At 42.5% G+C, this 19,537-nt stretch overlaps 1 protein-coding gene across 5 annotated transcripts in view; it reads left to right on the top strand.

The window, feature by feature from the left end:
• The window catches only part of ARMH3 (armadillo like helical domain containing 3), a 121,951-nt gene that overhangs the window by 87,587 nt on the left and 14,827 nt on the right, over nucleotides 1-19,537 (top strand). For all 5 annotated transcript variants that reach the window (XM_051617724.1, XM_051617721.1, XM_051617723.1 and 2 more), the window contains exon 24: nucleotides 1,468-1,546. In XM_051617724.1, the coding sequence (XP_051473684.1) occupies nucleotides 1,468-1,546 (79 nt within the window). The remainder of the gene's footprint in view (nucleotides 1-1,467; nucleotides 1,547-19,537) is intronic.

The following is a 19,537-nucleotide window of genomic DNA, read 5'->3' as shown; positions in this document are numbered from 1 at the left end:
ATTCCCTTTACTGATGTAACTGCCAATGCTGGTGAGACTGCAGAACCCTCCTTGTACCAAGTATGCACTGCTTCTGTAGAAGCAGCCACTGGAGTGACTGCCCCTGTGCATGGACTCCATGTGATGTGTTGATGAGGTGTGTAGCTGGAAATGTTGCAGGAAACCTGCAGATTGTTTGGGTTTGTTGGTGTTTTTTAGTCATCTCTTATTCCCCTCATCCGTGTCCCCCACACTGTTTATCTGTGTGTTTAAAGAGGTAAGGATGCTTCGAGGAGGCTTTTCTTCCCACAAGCTCTGATTTGCACTACTGAATATCACTTATTCCTGGACTCAGGCACAAGCTCTTAGCTGTTATGAGGTCTGGAGAAAGTACTGCAGGGGGAGCTGTGGGGAGGAGGAAACCCGTTGGAGAGCTGCAGAAAGAGCTGGAGTGAAATTTTGAGCTGATAAATATGAGAGTGAAAGCCCTGACTGCTGCTGTGCTGAAATTTGGCCAAGCAAGTGTTCTCCAGGCACTGTCAGTGCACATCTGTGCTGAGCACTGACGAGCTGTTCCCATCATGAGCATTTACCTTGGCAGTGGGTCTCATGAGTAATGTCCCAACTAGACCAGTTGCAAGCCCTATTCCTAGGGAGACTTTACTGTCTTGATATTTGTCTTCTCAGCTGCACCTGACAAGCAGAAGAGAGGCTGAGGAAATACTCCTGCTGCAGTTCAATTTTATTTTTTCCCCCCAATTATTCTACTTTCAGTTTTAGGTTTCTCATACCTGCCTCTAGATTCACCTAGAAGGGAAGGGGGAGTATGTTGGTGTAAACCGTAGGAGAAACGAGACAATAAAGTAGGAGTGATTAGTGTTTCTGGCATGTTTGGGACACTGCCATAACTTACCTCTAATGATCTGAATTGGGGCTGAGGACTGAAGTAATTATGAGAAGAAGTGAAAGTCATGGCGACAGTGATGGATGACTACAAGTAGAAGCCAACTACAACATTTTAAACATAGTGGAGATCCAAAGCAATAAGCCATCAGCTTCAACACATTAGGTAACAAGGTTGGGTAGAGCAAAATGTCAGGTGATAACAATTTTGGAAGGGATGAGAAGGTGCAGTTCCTGGGCAGGATGGGGCAGTGATGGCCAGGTTCAAGGTGCCTCCCCTGGAACACTGATTTGCAGTCTGTTCCCAGCAAGGCAGTGTGCACAGCCCTGTATCTGCTGGGACAGATGCACTGACACATCGGGCAGTGCCTGTGCTTGCAATTCCAGTGAACTTGAGACTGCATCTGCATTGGCCCCTCAGCAGGGAGGGTGCCTGGGGCAGAGCAAGCCCTACAGTGTGGTCAGGGAGGAACTACTTCTTGCAGGACTGTGGATCCATGTGCACTGACTCTGGCTGACAAGGAATTCCTGCTGCATCCCTAAGCTGTTCTGAGACCTCTCAAATTTTTCCCTCCTTTGTTTCAGAGCCATCATCAATCACTTCAACCCGAAGATAGAGTCTTATGCTGCGGTCAATCACATATCACAGCTCTCCGAGGATCAGGTAAGCCAGGCATGCTTTGACTTTTTGCCATATTGACCTCTGGAATATAGGTGGTTAGGAGTACCGTGTGCTCACTGGGACTGATGATGTTGCAGCAACATGAGGAGTGAAGACAGGACTCTGGTGTTCCTTGTTCAGGTGTGGATGAGAGGAAGAGAAATAAGCCTTGCTTTAGCCAAGTTTACAATCATATGCAGACAACTTGGTCCAGAAAATGCAGAAGTCTGGGTACAATGATGAAAATTGTCAGCAAGTGTGGCTGGAGACTTTGAGGATGCTGGCATTTAAAAAAGGGCAGGAAGTTTTTGGCAGCAGGTTTAATTATTGGAGAACTGTTGGGCTCAGCTTGATATTCTGTGAGATCAGGGAATTAGAACTCAGGCAACAGTTGGTAGAAATTTTCTAGGATAATTTAATTAAATTGGTTTAGATTTTGAAAAGAGAAGGGTTTTATTAAAGAAGGTGATAGGGGTTAGACTTTCCTTCCTTAATTTGACTTTGTTTGCTCTCTTCATGTCTTGCTTGTAGTACATAAATGTGTAAATGTGGCTTTTTGAGAACAGGGTACTGTGCATGGTCTCAGGAAGGGAAGACATAATCTATTTCCCAAATAAAATATTTGGGTTGTATGTTAATCGCTCTTGGAGAGGTAACTTACACTGCAGGAGCCTGTGGTGGACAGAATACAGAGCTTCCCTGTGAGCTGGGGGGATCATCCCACCAGTACCTCTGGGCCTTCTGGAGAAGAAATTCTGTACACAGTCAAGGCCAGACCTCATTTGAGTTGTCTTAGATTGCTCTTTCCAGCAGATGGGATCCTGTGCTTGTGTCTGCTAAAAAGTCTTGACAGCATCTTGCTCTGCGATTCATTTCTCTCTCTGGATTATATTTTTGCTCATTACTTGATACCCTTCCATGCTTCCTACTAAGCTTTTCATTTATTGTAATCCTTTAATATGCAACACCCTGAAGTCTCAAGGGGAATGCTGTATTAGTGCAGTGGAAAAAATATGTGGACCCCACTGCTTTTTGTGCTTTTCTTGATATAGCTGGCTAAAAGAACACTGGTTTTAGTGTACCCAGTTTTTCTGTATTGTTCAGCCTCTGAGAATCACTATACTCACAGCTATGCTTTGTGATGGTTCATGTTATCAGTCCTCATTCATTGATGAGACACTGATTGCAGCCACCCAGACCCCTAAAAAAGAAAAGCCTGTAATAGCCCAATTTAAAACTGGGGGCTTGGATGAAGAGGAATTTTGCATAGTGTTTAGTTTAGTCTGAGAAAGAAAATGAGCTTTTCATTGTCAGCTCTGTGTAGTATTCATCCCCCAGCAGTTCAGGCAGGTCAGATTAAATCCTTTCTTCTTTCTGTGTTATTCTTTAAATAAAATCTATAGCAGCAGGCAGATAATGAAATCAGTGCTGATGCATGGAGCATTTTGAGGAAGATAACTAGGAAGCTGAAAGACGGATTTATCTTTTTTCTTTTCTCCTTTCATGCTTTCTCTCAATGTAGCGAGAACATTAAACCAAGCAAGGCAATAATAGGCCCTGGTGAACTGCAGAGAAATAACAGAGATGTCACTGTGGTGAGGGACTCTGTGGTCTCGATGAGCGTGTTGAGTCAGTGCTCTGCAATTTACTTCACAAAGAGGAGAGGGATGGAGACTTCTTGCTTTCACTTTGAATTAGCCAGTGAGCTCAGGTCTGTGTTGGACAGTGGTTTCCCCTCTCTCACAGCTGTCTCACGTTTTAACTACATGAGAGATAATGGAAGGTGGCAGAGATCAGGCCAGGATCTGGCTTTTGTGGGTTAACAGAATGTGTTGTTTTCATTCTGTATTAGCTGTTCAGCATGGGGTAGAAGGGTCAAGATTGCCTTTTGGCTGCTGTAGTGTCTCTTGTTTCTTCCTTCCAGCTGTACCTTTCGTTTTTACCTGTATGTTCACTTAATTGCCCTTTTCTCTACTCTCCATAAATACTTTCTGCACAAAATCCACTCTCTTTTATAGCCCTGTGGTTTTGAAACACACCATATTGAAATATTTAATGCTGACATTTAACTTGTGTGGCTGTGCACAGATAATACGTTTGGGACTGGTCATTCTCTTAGTTATTTCAGTAGTTTCAGGAGACTGATATTTCTTTACTGGGAGCATTTGTTTTAACAATTTTGAGGATCAAAGTTTTCTTTTAATGAAGATTTCCTTCCCAGATACTAGCCTTGTCCAGGTTCTCATATGGCTGCTTATACTCCTTTGTGGTATTGGAGAATCTCCTTGTAATCAGACAGACCTGGCTTTGACATAGCCCTGTATGAAGGAGATTTTCCAGCTGCTTCAAGTTGATTCCAATTCACTTGAACCTAATCAGTTTGCAGACTCTTTCTTGAGCCTTTGTCAAGCTTACTATGCTGCTCCGTGAATATTCTGGCACCCTGCTCATTTGTTAGATTATTTTTTGCTATTATTATTTTTATTTTGTATTTTTAATATCCTTAAAAGTACCTAAGTAATTAGCTGAAAGAGATTTTGCTCTTTTTCTAATCCTATTGAAAACTTTATTACCTTGTTAATCACTAATATCTGTTTTTCACTATTCTAGGTCTGTCATTTCAGTGCTTTCTCCTTTTTTATTTATAAGCATTAATGTTAACATTATTACATGCTGAGGGGATTTGTAGAAAATTATGTATATGGGATTGTTTTAAGGATAAACTGTTAATACCACTGTACATCTTCAGCCCTAAAGATCTCCAGGAACCACAGTTTGAATATCAGATCTGTGCTTATAGGCTGGTATATTTTCAAGACTTCATGGTACTTCTTTGACTGTTGTGGGGTTGTTCCAGTGTTCAGATCAGAAATACTAGGAAAATACCTTCTTCTTTCCATATTCTCTCGAGCAAAGAGTGGGAGATTCTTGGGGGCAAACGAATGCCAGGGATTTGATGATGAGCCACCTCAGTCTATCAACACCCTGTGATCCTTGCCAGTGCCACTCTGTAGAGTCTGCTTGTCAAAGCAAACTCTCAGTCCTTGTTTGTTGCTAGCTATTTTGACCCTGCTATAGTTCTTCCATGGAACAGGAAATGTCTTAGTCAGTTATTGGCATCTTCCCTCATTTGCTTGTTTGTTAAATATGACTTCAGTGTTAGTTTGTGTTTTTGTGGTGTTCTCCCTCTCTAAACTCTTGGCTCCTGCCTGCATGTCCTTTAAGGAACTGAAAGATGCTGCAGTCAAAAAGATAGGATTGGCCATTAACTGCCAATGCAGTTTTAGCTCTTCCATGCGAGTGATTATTCCCATGTCTTCAAAGATGTTTCAGTCCTTTCGGAAGTCAAAGGGCAGAATAGCTTTCTGTGAAATGAATTCATAAGCTTATCTGTACTCTCCAGATGACTGGACTGCCTTGTGCTTAAGATATTGGCAGCAGACTTTCTCTGTGCCATATCTGATATGAGAAGCTCCCAGAGTGTTTTCTGGCAGAAACAGTTGCCAAGAAACAGGGTCAAGGTAGTGGGAAAACAACAGCACAACAGTTACTCTAGAAGGTCAAGTGCAAACAGAAAGACTGGAAACATAGAGCATGAATGATCTGGACTGGGTCTCACATGTGCCTTTTCTGGATGTGAAGGAGCAGCTGTTTGTAAGAAGGTAGCTTTCTGCCTGATAGTGATATAGCATAATTATTCTGGAGAGGCTAAAGAGGGAAACTCAGTACTTTTGGTGACATCTCCTCTGAGCAGGAATGTCTTGTGATACCTTGCATGTCAAGCAAGTCATGTGCCAGTTGGCAAAACTGCTCATTAGGATAATTTTCTCTTTGGCACTTTTTCTTGCTTTGATTTCTGCTCTAAGGGTCTTAAAATGTGCTTTTTCTAACAGAAGCCCTTCATCCCAGCCACAGAAGGGATACTAGGTACCTCTATTTGGAGGTGGCATAATGTTCAGTGTGAAAGACTGTTGTGAACACGTGTGTATCAGTCTGGTAACTGCAGATGAAAAGTGCTGGGAGCCAGAACAGATTGTGATGGAAAAACAGGGCAACTGTATTGCCTTTGAAATTGTGACAAATGAGTGTAATACTTGGGTTGTTCCATATTGTGATACCTTTGTAACTCAGGTAGCTGCAATCCCGTTTGGTCAGGCAATCTCACAAATCCATTTCCCTTTCCTTGAGATAGTACCTCAAACGTTGAATGCTCCTCCCTGCCCCCTAGATTGACATGGCCTTATGTTACCTGGTGGAGCTTTGAGGGACTAACCCAGAGTGCAGCTCAAGGAGGCTCCACCAGAGACTTGCACAGAAAGTCACAGAAGGATGCAGTTGGTTTTAGGTGCCTTGAAATACTCAAATTCTGAGCCATTGGTGTGTCAGTTTATCCAACTTTTTCTCATTTCCATAACTAGCAGCAAAACCCCTGGCAGATACCAAATGCTTTGTTGTTTCTTAGCACTAAGAGTTAAAGGCCTGTTGGCATGTGTTCATATTTAAAATGCTGAGTACCATCAGAGCTACTTCTACAATAAATCCCCCTAATCTCTTACATGAATATAACGTGTTGTGGGAGCTCCATAAAGACTTTCAAATATTTTTGGCATAATGCTACTTCACTTCTGAAAAGCAGTGAGCTTCGGGGTAGAAAGTATCAAGCTTGCTAGTGCCAAGTTGCACCCAGTAGTAGGGATGTGAAACTCCAGCTAATGGGTCACCAAGGCAAAGCCCTAATTTAAAGTCATCATAGCTTTGCAAACAAGGCTGGGATCTATGGTTTCATGGTCTCATTACAGACACCTACTCATGATTAATGGCTTGAAACAGATTTTATTGTTCAAATAGAAGGAGCTCAGCAGCACCAGATGAAATTGGAATCCCAGGTTTAAGAGGATCTATACCAAAAGTATTCTGGAGTTGGCAAATTGCTGGTTTGCCTAGCTGATGAGGGGGGACCACACGTTCCTCTGGTTTAGATATCTTTATTTATTTGATTTACCAGAGAAATATTCTGGAAATTTACAAATGCCTCAGACTGCTTTATGCAGTGTGCCAGACTGAATGGATCTGAAGAGGCTTCAAGGACTGATCAGCTTTCCTGCAAGGTGATTTTAAGCTGGAGGTCAGCTTTGGAGCAGTGACTTTGTGCTGTTTAGTGCCCTTTATCAAGATGCAGAATACAATAAACTGTGTCATCGGAGGAGGGGGACAATGTATGGTAGGCCTTTACAGGGACAAAAGAAGGACTTTGTTTTTTAAAGACACCTACTGCTAGAGAGATGGAACCCTTTTCCTAATTCGGTCCCAGAAACCCCAGTAAGCAATGGGAGAAACCCTTCAATTCCCTTCTTTCAGGCTTGACATAAAGGTGCCCTGGCCCCCTGCCTGTCGCTGCTAGTGGCATTTAGCTGCTCTATGCCTCTTGGATGCAGCATGATCTTAGATGACCTTGACTTCTCCCCTGGAGCAGAGGAGTCTTTCCACCCTTTGCTCATTGCAAATGCTAAGACATGTCTTGTTTCCTACCACTTCTGTGAGCTGTGCTCTTGGGTAGATTAGGGATTGCCTCAAAGTACAAGCTGGTAACAAAGGACGTCCATTACACGTCAAAGCAAGGCTCGAATTCTGTTCTCAGGGCTGTTTTCATATCCTTGTCTGGCTGTTGCTGGTACCACAGGGACTGATAAGGACCTGAGAACTGCTCTAGGGTAGGTGACCACTGAGTGCTGGGAACTTGTTAAGAGCTGTCTTCCAGTGCTGCTGCTGGCTGCATCAGGGTAAAGTCTTCTGGAAATAGGTAGGTTTCTGTGCTGTGGCTACAGAGACAACAGAATTAGGCACACAGATTTAGCTTTGTAATAAGTTTCTAGCCCATTCTGTTGAGGCAGGCTGATGTAGCTCTTGTTCCAATGCTTGTCTTATACCCCTGCTGAATTTGTTTTACAAAACACTTCCCAGGTGCCTGGTAGACTTGTTTTCTATGGGACACTTAGGTAATCTTGGAAAAGGGGCTGTGGGTGGCTAGAGGAAGGGACTGCAGGTTGGGATTTGAACTCCTTCCTATCTTTCACTATGCTGCCTTGAGCAAACCTTGAGCTCTGTGTTCTCCTGCGTGAGAGGGGAGCTGGTGTGGAGCCCTTGTGGAACCAGGGAGTGTTTGAAGGGCTGTGTGATCTGCTGGGGAAGGCTGCTGTGGAAATGGAAAGCAATGTTATGGATTGCCGTGGCTGCTAAGCACTTGTATAGGGCAGGGAAAGCTCCACAGAACAATCAAAACAGTCTGCTTTTATAAAGATTAAATTACAACTTTGCACAGCTACGATTAAAGGAGGAGCTGTCAGCAACTGGCTTGTGCGAATGCACAATTTAATTTGCATTTTGTAAAACTTCAGATTGAGAAGGTTCTTTAATCCCTTGTGAAATGGGAACAATAGATGCTGGCTGTTGCCAGGTGCATAATGCATATAGATACCAAGCAAACTTCTTTCATCACCCTCTGTAAAGCTGGATTTGTAGCACTGTACTTTGTTGCTCTAGTCCTGAGCTCCACCCTAAGCTTCCTTACAGTCTGTCAGCTGTTTGCTTGGGAGCCCTAAAAGCAGACAGGTTGTAGCTTGCTGTGGCAGTTACAGATGGCAAGGTAGCTGTGAGTACCTGTTCTGGAGTCAGATTCTTCTCTCTGCAAAGTCACAGGCTTTGCAGTGACTGCCAGCCATGCTCATTCTGGGGCTTCTTTAGGGTAACACTGCTGCCTTCAGAGACTGCCAGTCATCTGTCTCTCTGGTAGTATCCTTCTGTAACAAATGATGTTTTTCTGCCTTCCTCCTCTGCATCCTCTAGCTGGAGCTGCAGCTGTTTCCCAAAAGTGACAAATTGGGTCATCGCTGTGATTTCAAAGTAGGAAGCAAATTGAGCTTTGCAGTCTCCACTCCTTCCAGAGCAGGAGAGTAAAATGCTGCTGATCCAAAAGGTGCCACACCTGATCAGAGCGCTGCTCAGCTGAAAGATTTTGGGGTTTGGCTCTCTTATCACTTGGCATTTGGATGTTAAGACAGTAAGTTCAGATTTCTTGTCTGCAGTAGGGTGCTCAAAGGCAAATCTTTTAATAGAGGAGAGGGTGGCATCTCTGATGTGTGTCACTCTTCCTATCTTCATTGGAGATCTGAGGCAGGCAGTGGGATTGCTTAGGGAGCTAAGATGGGTCTTTCAAAGATAGCAAGAGAAAGGGGAATGAATGTCTATGGAGAAGGATCTGGGGAAGATGGTTCTGCATCAGCCAAGTGCCAGGGGCTATAAATCAGTTTCACTGCCTTAGAGGGTTCCTGGGTTCCCTCATAGCTCAGCTAAGGCAGAAATAAGCTTCTGGGGAGCAAAGTATTGCTGGCAGCACATGCTGTTTTAGCAGCAGCATCTGCCTTGTAGCTGTCTTTAGTGTACACCTGTGGAAGGATATTAATTCATAGCCCTGTGTTTGCTTTCACCTGAGCATCTGTTTGTAGGAGTTCCTTTCATTTTTGCCCAAACTGTGGATTTATGTTCTCCACCAAAAACTGCTTGGCAGCAAGAATTGCTAACAGGGAGAAGGATATTCCAGCCTGCCAGACAAGAAGCTGATTAATTGGCCTGGACTGTTGTCTGAAAGTGCCTGGGATTACTGAAATAAGCTGATGTGACCCAGAAACCATCACTTGCATCAGTGTTAACTGGTGTGTCACAGTTGCATGAATGTTAGTTTAAACTGGGAACATTTCCTCTTCCTTGAAAACACAGGTTGGTTAGGACGACCTCTGGCAGTAATAGAATAAGTGTGGAAAATCTCCTGATACATCCTTAACATTTAGAGAATGGGGTAGTTTCTTGCATCCTGACATCTAGTAACATTGCTTCCACTAAGCCCCTGCCGTATGCCTTAGCATCCTAGTTGGAAGCTTTGCCACTAAGTCTGTGTGCAGAACCCCACTAATAAAATATTGTACTTAAATCTTATTTATACACAAACCCATCTTGTTTTCACAAGTGTACTTTCCTCAGCAGTTGTAATTCAGCAGATTGCATTTGGTTTTGAGTTGGATGTAAAAACACAGACGGAATGCTGTTGGAATCTGACTCTTGGACTTCTGACTCCTCAGAAAATGCTGAGTTAGGGCCCTATGTAGAAGCTGTAGAGGTGGAGAAGTTCTTGTGAGTGCTTGTCCTCCCACTTGCGATGGCGTGAGCGAGCTCCAATCCCACTAAACTACATCTCTGAGACAGTGACAGCTGCTTGCAGTGAAATGTGATGACAGAGGAGGACACTGTGTCTTTCTAGCAATGAGATTTAGTGGCTGGGAGCTGGTCAGCAAGCTGGTGTGACGTGGCCAGCTAACTGTTCTTGTGGTGCTTTGACTTTGAGAAAGTCTGCATAGTCTTTGGTAGACCAAAGTGGGGTGCCCTGGAGCCTCATGAGCATCTTTAAACCAGTGCAAGGCCAGAAATACAAGTATCATGGTGATACAGTGAGAATTTGTTTCTCTGAGCACCACTGTCATTTCCCCTCAGGCTACATTTCTTCAGAAACATCTGTGAATCAAACAATTGATCTTCTTGTAAGTGAGACACCAGTCTTTTCACTTACACATTGCATTGTCCTGTGCAGCCTTCTCCTGTTTCTGTGAAAATTATGTTCCAAACCCAGCAGGAATCCATCCATAAGGGAATATGGAAGTCACGTAGAGTTTACCTGAGATTTCTCTCGTTCTGCCAGCAGTTCTCATGCCAAGTGTTTAAAGGGTGCTCAGTTGGCTATTGACTGAGTCTCCCTTTCCAGTTCTCTTCTGCACTAGAAATATGTGTACCCCTCTCCAAACCTAGATGCCAGCTTTTGCTTAGCTGTGTCATATTGGTGGTTTGCTGGAGTCGGGCATCTGACCAACTTGCATGAAATGCGAACTGTTACTGTCACCCTGAGGCTTATCAGTGATTTAATGTAACAGGATGTAAGACAGAACATGGATGTAGGTGGAGCTTCATGTGACAGTATCTGCAGGGTTTTATTTTGTATCTTTAATTTCTTAAATAAGGTAGCTGTGAGCTACAGTGTAGGCACCTAAGGCTGCATTTTGTTTGCAAGAAGTACTCTCTGTTAAACATCTTGAAGCCCTAGGACAGGAGCAATCTTCCAGCTGTTGGAAACAGAAGTGTGGATTTTTGAGGAGGCCAAGGTCATCATGGTGGAACTTTGTCTGTTTTGCTTTTTGCATCCAGGCAGTTTTGCTGGGAATTTTCTAACCTGTTGTTAATGCTCCTGAAAAAAACTGGATGGGACCATCTCACTACAGACTCTTAGTTCTCATCTCAGCTATAAAGTGCTTTTCTATTTTAAGTGATGGACCTATTTAATTACCGTACCACCTACAAGTTGCTTTATAGGCATAGAAAGGAAACTTAGGTCTGTTGCTGGGCTAAACTCCCCTTCTCAGAAGAACAAAAAAAGATGCCTTTCCTTTTATGCCTCATTCCAGCCTTATTCACAGACACCTGAGCATGACATGCTTTTTTTCAGGAGATAATATTAACATGATTTGAATTTAATTTCTCCAGCTGATGACAGTTTCACACATCATCCAGTTCTTGCTGAGCTTTCCACCCTCAGTAGTGCCCAGAGGGATGGTATTTGGGACAGCCTGAGTCCTAAAGTGCATCTGTCATTATTTACTGTGTTAATGTTTCGGACTAGGATGCCAGGGCTGGGCAGTTAATGTCACAGAAAACATCTCAGCGTAAGGAAGTTGGACTCTGTACTGGGACCACTGGCCACTTCTGTCCCAAGCACTCATCAGGAAATTGGATGTTTATTTGAACCAGAAACTTGTGGTCTTGTCTCAGATGCATTGTTAGCTTGAGACATAGCCTGGTCCCTCATCCTCACACAGAAACATTTCAGCTGAGTCAAACATAGTTTGAAGATGGAGGCAACTGTTCTGTTGGGAAATGTGCACTGAAGCTGCCATCCTTTTTGTACGGGTGATCATAATGCAGTGTGACCTCAGCTTACTTATTTTAGGGAGAGCTGTTCCTGTGAATAGTTTAGAAAAGGTCAGGTTAAGATGTTTAAAGAAAAATGGTCAGTTGGTTTGATCCTCATGCAAAAATTTCAGAAGTCAAATGTGGAGAGGGGGAGGATTTTATTTTTATAGCATTCCCTTTTGAAAGAAGTCACCTACCTTTATTCTCACAAAAAAAAAGACCTTATTTTCCAGCTCTCAACAAGGTTGTGGTTTAAAAGGTGAATCCAGACTCTGGAGGGTTAATTTTGTCTCCAGTAATCTTACATAGTTGTACCCAAATGCTCACCGACTCTGCAGATTCTTCTCTTTATACTAAGTCAAGAACAGATGCTGCAGAAATATCTACAAAATATTTAAGATCACACCTCTCCTCACTCCCACTTGGCTCTTAGAAAAGGCGGTCAGATCATTCTGATGCTAAATGCCTCTTCCTGTAAGAGTTTTTAATGCCTGCTAGAGTAATGGTGAGTGGCATTTCAGATTGCAGGCTTCTCTTACTCTGCATAGATCCTGCTCTGTTCCTTTCTCTCTGGGTATTAAATTGTTGTTCTGGCACAGTACTTGACTTGAGTTTTTCCCTACCCTTGTTTCTTCTGTAAGAGACTCTGTGCCATCACACTGCTGACAGCACATGCATTTGAGAGGATTTCTTTACATGTGCCTCTTCTGGCATTTTATGATATTCTATCTTTCAACATGTGATAGCAGAATATAAAGTAGGTCACTGTATTTCCTTTCTGCTTTTCTCAGTTCTGCAGCTCTTGTGATCTTTGAGTTCTTTCTGAGTATCAGTGTTGGAGACTCGTGACTGGGAGAGTTGAACAGGCTCCTAAAGCCTCAGTAGTCATCTTGGGATTGGGCCTTAACAGGGCACTGGGGACATCTTTCTTCCTAGCCTTTGTGTGTCTGGGATACCCTGTTAATTAGTGCCCTCGATGTGTTTTAGAGAGATGAGAAGGAAGAACAATGTCAGCTTTCCTAATGCACAACCATCATTTGCTGTTATGATGCATCTTGTGGCAGTTGTCAGCCCTGCCCTCCTGTTTTCTCTCAGTTGATTGTAACTGGCAGTTGTCATCTAGAAGCAGTAAACCAAGTGAACAGCTCTACTTATTACCATTTATAAAAATGTACCAAACAGTCAAAAGTCATTCCTCTAAAAGGCATATGGAAGGAATTGAGTCTTTGCAGTGTCAGGCCAGTTCAAGTTACTGTAGATTTACAGCAAACACCAAAACTTTAAATTACCTAAATTTTTCAAGCTGCAGACTTGCTCTTTTGGGTTTTATTCATACAGCCCAACGGGATAGAAGCATTGAGGTTAAATTATAGCAGAGTTTTCTGAAACTCCCACTTGTTGTGAATGGTTCCCAGAACTGTAAGATCAGAGTCTCTGCAGAATAATGCAGAGATGTGGCTGCTTTCAACTTCTGTCACTTGATTTCTCAGCAAGGCAAATGCAGCATCAAATGATTGTGTTAACCTGGGGTGAGAATGGACCTCTATGGTTTATCTCACCTTAAAGGTGTGTTAGTATGTGATGAAACACACACGAACTCCATATTTTCAAGAGCTTCTCTGAAATGTGAGGCTGTGTTGAAGATGAAGAGAGACTTGGTCCAAAGCTTCCACCCAAGCTGCCTTCCAGTGGTGGTAAATTCCTGAGGGGACTGCTCAACTGATATGCCCAGTTAGGAGAAGTCAATTAGTACTTTAACTAGAGTGTAGTAGTATAATGTACAGTTTCTTGAGAAATTTGCTAAGCAAACATGAAATCCTCATAAAATATAGTCCAAAATTCAGATGTGAGAGTATTATCAAGAGGGCAAGGCAATGGCATTTTGGGAAGAGCAGAGTTTTAAGATTCCTATTAAAACAAAAATAGTTCTGCAAATAAAATTACCAGTTGATGCAGTACAAATTAGTGGTTTTAAAATCTGGAGAAAAAGCAACTGAGTTATTAATCCCTGAACTGAAGCCCTTAAGTCCTTCTAGTGAGTGACTTCTGCTTGTCATCTAATCCCTTTGCATCATGGAAAACACAGACCTGGAGTTATCTGCTGTGTAGTGAGAGGAAATTTAACCAGTGAGCTAAATAAATACATTGATTAATTGGCAACAGAAAGGAGCTGTGCATGCACTGTATCTAATTGCTTTTTTATATTGTTTTCTAACTTCTCCAAAAACACAACTTTGTGGGTTACACATGCAAAAATATGCTAAAAAAACCACCCCACCTCACCAAAAGCTTTGAACCTTCAGGTTCAAATATAATTGTGTGGATTGCCTTGTATTGCTTTGGACAGTTTCTAATAGGGACGTTGTTCAGCCAAGCTGAATTTATGCAGTAGAAATTCAAGCTGAAATTGAACACACCTCAGAATCTTGGAGTAAATAAAATCTCATTTTCTTGCTTGCAGAAAATGTGGACTGTGTAGGCTTTCTTCCTCCTTCTCAGTAATTTTTATTCTACCAGGTCAGAGCTACCTTTTTCTTTTGAGAAATACCAAGTGAGTGGCTTTCCTGAGCTTTATTCAAAAGCCCATCAGAGCTAATAGCTTTGAAAATGTTTGATGTCCAAGAGACAATTTGGAGCACTGAATCCTTGCACAGGGATTTTTAGGCTGTAGAACAATGGTGTCCTCCAAGCACTGTAGAAATTACCCTGGAGATGATATTTCCATTACAGATCCCACAGGTACTTACCTGGGAATATGGCAAAAGAGAAATTTAGAGAGATCAACTCCTTATCCTCAAGAGAGTGGCATTGTCTTTGCCTAAGTCTTCAGTAATGCCTTATGTACAAATGCATCCTATCTGTATAGCCAGCAGTTTCAGTTTAGAGCTGTCACAGCAAAGGGTAAATGCCTTTAGATTCAAAGGACAGACATTGTGGACAAGTAGTTTTCCACCTTGTGGCTCTGCGTACTGATTAGTTCAGCTTGAGGGTTTGATAGCTAAAGGTGCTTTGGAAAAGAAGCATAAGTTTTGTTCTCCTCATCCTGTGGAGGGAATGGGTCCAGTGCCAGCACAAGTCACCTTTTTCTTAAATGTTGGTGACAGGCATGCAGCCAACACAATAATCTTATCTGGCCTATTACCAACAAACCTCCACTTTGTGTCCTGTCCTTCATGCCCCTTCAGCATCTGAATGTCTGTGGCAATAACAATGTCACTCTCATAGAGGCAAGATACATCTTTTCAGTCTCTTCTCAGCCATGTGTTCTGAAGGGACTTGTCCTCTGTGATGTTTTGGACCTGTTGCTGGGAGTTTCTGAATTGTGAGAAAGCTGGTGCTGAAGAGCTGGTAGGTCTGCTGCTTTAAGGATATATACAGAGCAAGTGTTGCAGAGATAAACACTAAGTTCCCAGGTACACAAGCCCTTGCTGTCCTCCAAGTATCTCTGGATTGGCAGGAATCCTTCTTGAAAGACATAGCTATTATTTTGGGTCCTGATGTGTTTCTGTTAGGTGTAAGGAGAAAATTAAACATAGCTGAGTGTCACCAACTTTTGGTGTCACACAGACTTTTTTCTCTGACAAGGGCAGTAATAAGTATCAGACCATTTGACTTCTCAGAAACTTCTGGCTTGTTTTCTGTGTGTGGTCCATGCCCAAGTCTGTGCTCCCTCTCAGATTCACCTTGCTGGCTGTCTGCTGGCCAGTTATCCTGCACATCTCCATTTCAGTCAAGAAGTTTTGCATCTCATCAGGCCTGCCCTTGCTAGTGCTTGTATTGGTCAGTAGCCTCTCTATTTCTGGGTGTTCCACTAGCCATTTAAATGTTCCTTTTGAATTATCTTAGCAGTCAACTTTAAGCAGTTCTGTTTTTCAGGCAAAAGACATTTTCTATGCTGGTCATGAATGCTTCCAAGCATAAATGGTCTCATTCAGTTTCAGCTCTGGGCATTGCCCAGATGGAGTTCAAAAAGAATGACACATTCCAACAGCACAAAAGAGGATAATTAACAAATTAAAATGTTAACGTTTCACTCCTTCAGCATGTCATATCAGAATATTTGTTTCTCTTCTTTCTGCCCTCATCACAGACTTTGTCCTTTCCTTTTCCTCCAGATGTGCACCACAGATTATAGTGGGATCCAAAAGTCTGTTTGGGGCTTGTGAGGAGTCACATAGTTGGTACAGATTTGGTCCCATTGTCTTGGTAGGAATTTAATCAGTGTCATAATTGTTATAAACTTAACTTGCACAGCAGCATTCTCAATATATAGGGGTCCAGTCAGCTCCTTTTCTTCTGAGCTGCTCCTGATGTCAGTACTGCCTCTGGTCATGAGCACCCTCATTGCTTATGTCCCGAATGAAGAGACTTGTGAGTTGCACGTTAGAATGCCTTATTTCTGAAATAAGTGCCTATGGAGGAGGAACTCCAGACTTTGTATTGCAATTTAGGTGACCTGCACTTAGATTGACTTAAACTACTTTTGAAACTGCAGCTTTAGAAGAGACATTTTGCAACTGAAGTTCCCTTTTCACTACATGCTTTTCTGATTATAAGGATTATCCAGCACCTTACAGCTGTCTGTTCCAATTCCAGATTTGCAAAAGCCTTAATAGCTAAAACTTTTTAATATGGGTTGAGTCACACAAACTTCCAAGCACTGCCCACCTTTCCTTATTAGCTAGCTACTTTGCCACACAGCTACTACAGATTTTTCTAGCTATTTGTAGGTACAGCTATTTGTAGCTAACTAATTGACTACAGACCTATTTATATTGGGCTCTGTCTCTAGAAAGAATTTTTGCAGATTGAATTTATAAGTCTTTTACAGTATTTAAGCTGTAGTAAAGTCTTCTAGATATTGCCATGCAGGGAAAAACTCTTGGGAGTCACCATGATAAGCCCAGAAATGTTGGCTCAAGGCTCAGCAGTGGTCAGAAGGGCAAATGGAAAATTAGAAATTATTAGAGAACAAAAATAAAGCAGGAGTACTGTGTTGTCACAGTAAGTCTATGACAACCTGTGTTTTAAATCTTGGATATCGGTTCCAGTGCCTTTATTTCAGAAAAGATATTCTAGAACTACAAGATAGTACAGATAATCAGGTATTTGCTCATCTGATTTCTGGGCTATCCAGACTTCCTGCTTGTATTCAGAAGTTCTGTTTTTCCCTGCTTTGGAATGGACTTGAGTTGATTTTCTGCATGTGGTCAGTTAAGCAGGTGAGTTCTGGGTTTCCTTTGACTTGGCCTTTTCAAGCATCTCCTCAGACCACTGAATTACTGCCTCTTATCCTTCCGTTGTGTGATTAATAGCTGGCCTTCTGTTGTCACTATTTAATTGATTAAATGTAAGTAGGAGCCATGGAACTGATCTTTCTAAGCTCTGTGCCTCCAAATGCATACCATCTTTCCCCAGTCCTAACTGAGTGTTTCTCTGGTATGTCCTGTATTGTTTTGACTTGCATTAGATATACAGCATCTACTTGGTTTGTGGCCGGTTTTTTAGTGTATTCCTTTTAGCTTGGATGCCTTCTTTAATTAAATTTATTCATGTTGTGCAAACCAAATTTAACAAGATTTCTGATCACTTAAAAAAAAAAAAGCCATGAGCCAAGTGGTTAGCATCTACTTTTTCTCAGCACGTGTCAGACCCAGGGCTGTACTAGCAGTATTCGTAGAGGCTGCTTGCTTGTTAGTTACTGTACAAGAAAAAGAAAAAAGAAAAATCAAATGTGTGGCGAGCCCCATGGCTTTTTGGAGTGTCTTTGTTCTCCTTTCCTTTGTCTTGATCATCAAGTCAGGGTCCTGGTGAGGCATGTCTTCTAAGTCAGTGTCTGTAATGATTATATCCTGTAGAAGTCTGTGGTGGCTGTGTGAGCAGCATGAGTTCTCATGGATTCCCTACTGATTCCTGTGAACCTGACCAGGCAACACAGTTCCAGAAACCTCCTGTGGCTGCAAATGTTTGATTAGACCATAACCAGAGTAAGCCTCCCTGTTGTTTTTCCCTTGGGCACAATTAGATTTTTGGTTTCTTCGAACTGAAATAGTCCACTTGCTTCTGTCAGGGTTTGATTGAACAGAAAGGTTTTTGTTGCGTACCCGCTCTTAATCTGTTCCCTAGGCAGCCTTGTTCCTGAGCCAACTGTCTTCTGGGCAAATTTGAATTTCTTTACTAGGAATGGGTTTTCTCTGGTGTACATCAGGTATCCTGTTGTCCCCTCGTTGAGGCAATCTGAATTGAAAGCTGTGTATTTAAGTTTCAACATTTGACCTTTGCGGCCCCTAGAAAGATTTTATGTCCTTTTCTTAAAATCCTCAACTCTTCTTTTTTAGGTTCTTGTGGCTGTCTTTGATTTCTGTGACAGCTTTCGATGTCCTGGTTTCTCAGTTTGACTGAAGCAGCAGCTTATGACTCAAACTCTTTAATCTTGTTTGGGGCACTGAGGTTACTGCTCTTATTTTGGTCAGTTAACTGATGCTGAAGAGCTGCTGCAGCTGGTTGGTTTTTTGGGTTTTTTTTATGTTCAGGGAGACAAGGTCTTCCGTAAATAGAGGCTTGCACCAAAGGTTGCACACAAATCACAGCATTAATTTTCTGGGTGCCAGTTAGCTGCTTAGGCTGAAGGGGTGATATGCACAGTGAGCATAAGGATGTTCTCTTCCTCTTGTCTGATGTTTTGGTGACAGCAGTTGATGTACTGCTGTGCTAGAATGCAGCTGGTAGATAAAAAGCTTCTTCTGGAACAGCCCATCACATTTCAGCACTTAAGTTAATTGTAAGCACAATGGGGAAATAAAAAAATTAACGGTCCAGTCCATAGCTATCTGCAGTGCATTTCAGGCCTTGGCAGAATTGCAAGTGTTCTTACATACCTAGCAATGAGAAATGTTTTCATAAATGCCACCAGCTGGAGATAAGGGTTCACAGCTCCAAAATAGGCTGTAACTTCAAAATAGCAGATCTATCTGTCTCAGGGTTTTATGCTCCTGCCATCATCCTGGCTGCTCCCTGCCTTACAAAATTTCTAACAGGCGAGCTTAGTGGACCTCATCCAGTTTCTGTTGGATTTCCCCATCCAGATATAAAATTCTACTCTTGAGGGTGCTTATTCTATTAACTGGTAATTTTTAAGATTATTTGTTTCAGGATCTTTTACTTCTTTCTCCCTGCCTGGACTTCAGAACTGCCAGCGTTGTGCAGTACATGGATGTTCGTTCTCTTGGCAGAAACCCCCTGAGCCCATTTTCCTCTCTTGAATGACACAGAATTGCCTCCTGTATTTCTTCTCAAGAGCCTCTCTCTGCAATTTGGGGAAGAAAGCCCAGAGCCCCACCGAGAGTGCCAGGTTCTTTGCACCAAGGGGGATACATGCTGACCATCCATGAAATTGGGAAAAGTGCTTTGGTCTTGAGAAAAAACAGTGTGAGGCTAAGTGCATTTTTTTTCTTTGTCCTCCCAACCTAAATGGGTTGAGTCAATTGCATTTAATATGCATGGAAGTGGTTGTGTGTGTAGACATGACTTGTTGAAATTACTCTGTAGAAAAAAGATTCATGGCACAGGTTTTCTGGTGGAGCAAGCAGGCTTTCAGCTCCCTGACTCCTGGAGCTCAGAGGCTGTGATACTTCTAGCATGGGACTCACTAGCCTGAGTGATGGCTGCACAGGGATATCAAGGATTATCAATCACATTAATATCTTATATTTGTCTTTGCCTTTTACAAATTAAATCTCCTGCACGTAGCTGGTCTCTGTGACCATATGTCTGTTGTTACTTGCCTTTGTCTTACTTTTCAGCCTGTCTGCCTCTTAGGTTGAGTCTTCTGAAGGCCAGTTCCATGAGAGCTTGGAATGGACACCGCGTTGTGCATTTACAACTGCTTCTGGGTGGAGCTGGGAGCAGTTCTGGCTTTGGGATGTTTCTGAAAGCTGTGTGATTTCCAGATTGGCTGGGTCAGTGAGTCTTTTCCCACCATTAAAT

Source organism: Apus apus, chromosome 4 (genome assembly GCF_020740795.1).
Source record: "Apus apus isolate bApuApu2 chromosome 4, bApuApu2.pri.cur, whole genome shotgun sequence".
Lineage (NCBI taxonomy): Eukaryota > Metazoa > Chordata > Aves > Apodiformes > Apodidae > Apus > Apus apus.
This window is presented reverse-complemented; position numbering and strand designations above follow the sequence as displayed.